The 1853-nt window shown below is 40.5% G+C and overlaps 1 protein-coding gene across 1 annotated transcript; it reads left to right on the top strand.

Annotated features, from left to right (window-relative positions):
• Positions 1-1583, top strand: LOC109792149 (uncharacterized). The gene is made up of 3 exons (XM_020351533.2): positions 1-90; positions 1011-1280; positions 1431-1583. The coding sequence occupies exons 1-3, from the start codon at positions 1-3 to the stop codon at positions 1581-1583; spliced, it is 513 nt and encodes a 170-aa protein (XP_020207122.2).
• Positions 1584-1853: the final 270 nt, after the last annotated feature.

Here is a 1853-nt window from a genome sequence, read left to right as displayed (position 1 = left end):
ATGGCCGAATATGAAGCCATCATATTGGGTTTGCATGCCACTCTCGACAACGGCTTCACGAGATTAGAGGTCTATGGCGACTCAACTTTGGTAATACACCAATTAAGGGACGAATGGGAAATCATAGATTCCAAATTAATTCCTTACTATGAATACATCCAAAACCTAATACCCCAGTTCGAATCAATCAACTTCGAACACACCCCAAGAAAAGGAAATCAATTGGCAGATGCCTTAACCACACTATCCTCCATGTTCACCATAAAAGAAGGAAGCAAGATGTCGATCATTAGAATTCGACGCCATGAAGTAAAAGCCCATTGTTTCACGGTAGACGAAAAAGATGATGGCCACCCATGGTATTTTAACATCTAGCAATATATTTGAAAGAGGAAAATACCCAATCGAAGCATCTGACAACGATAAGAAGACAATTAGACGTAAAGCTATTGGATTTCATCACATGGGGAAGCCTTTACAAGAAAAGCTTCTATTTAGTCTTGTTAAGATGTGTCAATCACAAGGAGGCTCAATCCTTGATGAAAGAAATCCACAAGGGAACCTTTGGTACCCATATGACATGACACACCATGGCCAAGAAAACCATGAGGGCAAGTTACTTTTGGTCAACCATGGAGAAGGATTGTATCCTGTATGCAAGAAGATGTCAAAAGTGCCAAGTATACGTGGATAACATCCAAGTCCCACCCAACGAACTTAATGTAATGACATCACCATGGCCATTCTCAATGTGGGGCATGGACGTTATTAGGCCCATTGAACCCAAAGCTTTGAATGGACATAAGTTCATCCTCATAGCCATCAACTATTTCACCAAATAGGTTGAAGTAATGTCATATGCACATGTAACCCATAAGGTGGTGGTCAACTTCGTTAGGAAAAACATAATATGAAAATATAGGATTTCTGACAAGATTACAATAAATAATGGGTCCAACCTCAACAATAAGATGATGACCAAATTATGTGGCTCTTTCAAAATTCATCAGAATTCCTCCCCTTACAGACCTAAAATGAATGGGGTGGTTGAAGCAGCCAATAAGAACATAAAGAAGATTGTTCAAAAGATGGTCGTCACTTGCAAGGATTGGCATGAGATGTTACCTTTTGCCTTGCATGGGTATAGAACATCCGTCCGTACATTGATTGTTGTTACACCTTTCTCTTTAGTATATGGTATGGAGGTAGTCCTACTTGTAGAAGCGAAAATTCCTTCTTTAAGACTGCTCATGGAGGCAAAACTCCCCGAGGCTGAATGGGTACAAAGTAGATTTGATCAGCTAAACCTCATAAAAGAGAAGAGACTGGATTCTATCTGTCATAGGCAGACTTATCAAAGGAGGATCAAAAAGGCTTTTAATAAGAAGGTTCATCATCGACACTTCTAAGAGGGCGATTTCCTGCTCAAGAAGCTCATACCAGCTCAGAAAGACAAGATAAGGAAATGGACACCGAACTATGAGGGTCTGTATGTGGTTAAGTGGGCTTTTTCCAACGGAGCATTGATCATTACCAACATGGATGGTGAGGATTTAACTTATCCAGTGAACTCCGACGCGTGAAGAAATGCTACGCTTGAACAAGATCGCTTGCAAAAAAATCTTGCTAGGATACGTCCTAGGAAAAAGTTAGGGATAATATAAAAAGAAGGTGACAAGCATCTAAAAAAATCGAAAACCAAAAAGAGAACTAGATACCCTATCAAGGAATTGGAGCCCCCTGAAGAATCTAGTCAGAGTTCGAAGCATGCAGTCCAGGACGACTAAGGGGATGTTTACCTTTGTTTTCCAAGGGACATTTTTGCTTGAGCCCAAACACTGGCCTATCTCAGC

Source organism: Cajanus cajan, chromosome 5 (assembly GCF_000230855.2).
Source record: "Cajanus cajan strain Asha chromosome 5, NIPB_CcT2T_4, whole genome shotgun sequence".
Taxonomy (NCBI): Eukaryota; Viridiplantae; Streptophyta; class Magnoliopsida; order Fabales; family Fabaceae; genus Cajanus; species Cajanus cajan.
The sequence above is the reverse complement of the archived record's forward strand: the minus strand, read 5'-3'. Positions and strand labels throughout refer to the sequence as shown.

Bases quoted from the DNA above. Each gene is read 5' to 3' on its own strand.
- LOC109792149 (XM_020351533.2), top strand. From the start codon at position 1: ATGGCCGAATATGAAGCCATCATATTGGGTTTGCATGCCACTCTCGAC. The intron at 91-1,010 runs GTAATACACCAA...AAAATTCATCAG, and splicing joins TCTATGGCGACTCAACTTTG to AATTCCTCCCCTTACAGACC. The intron at 1,281-1,430 runs GTACAAAGTAGA...TTCCTGCTCAAG, and splicing joins AACTCCCCGAGGCTGAATGG to AAGCTCATACCAGCTCAGAA.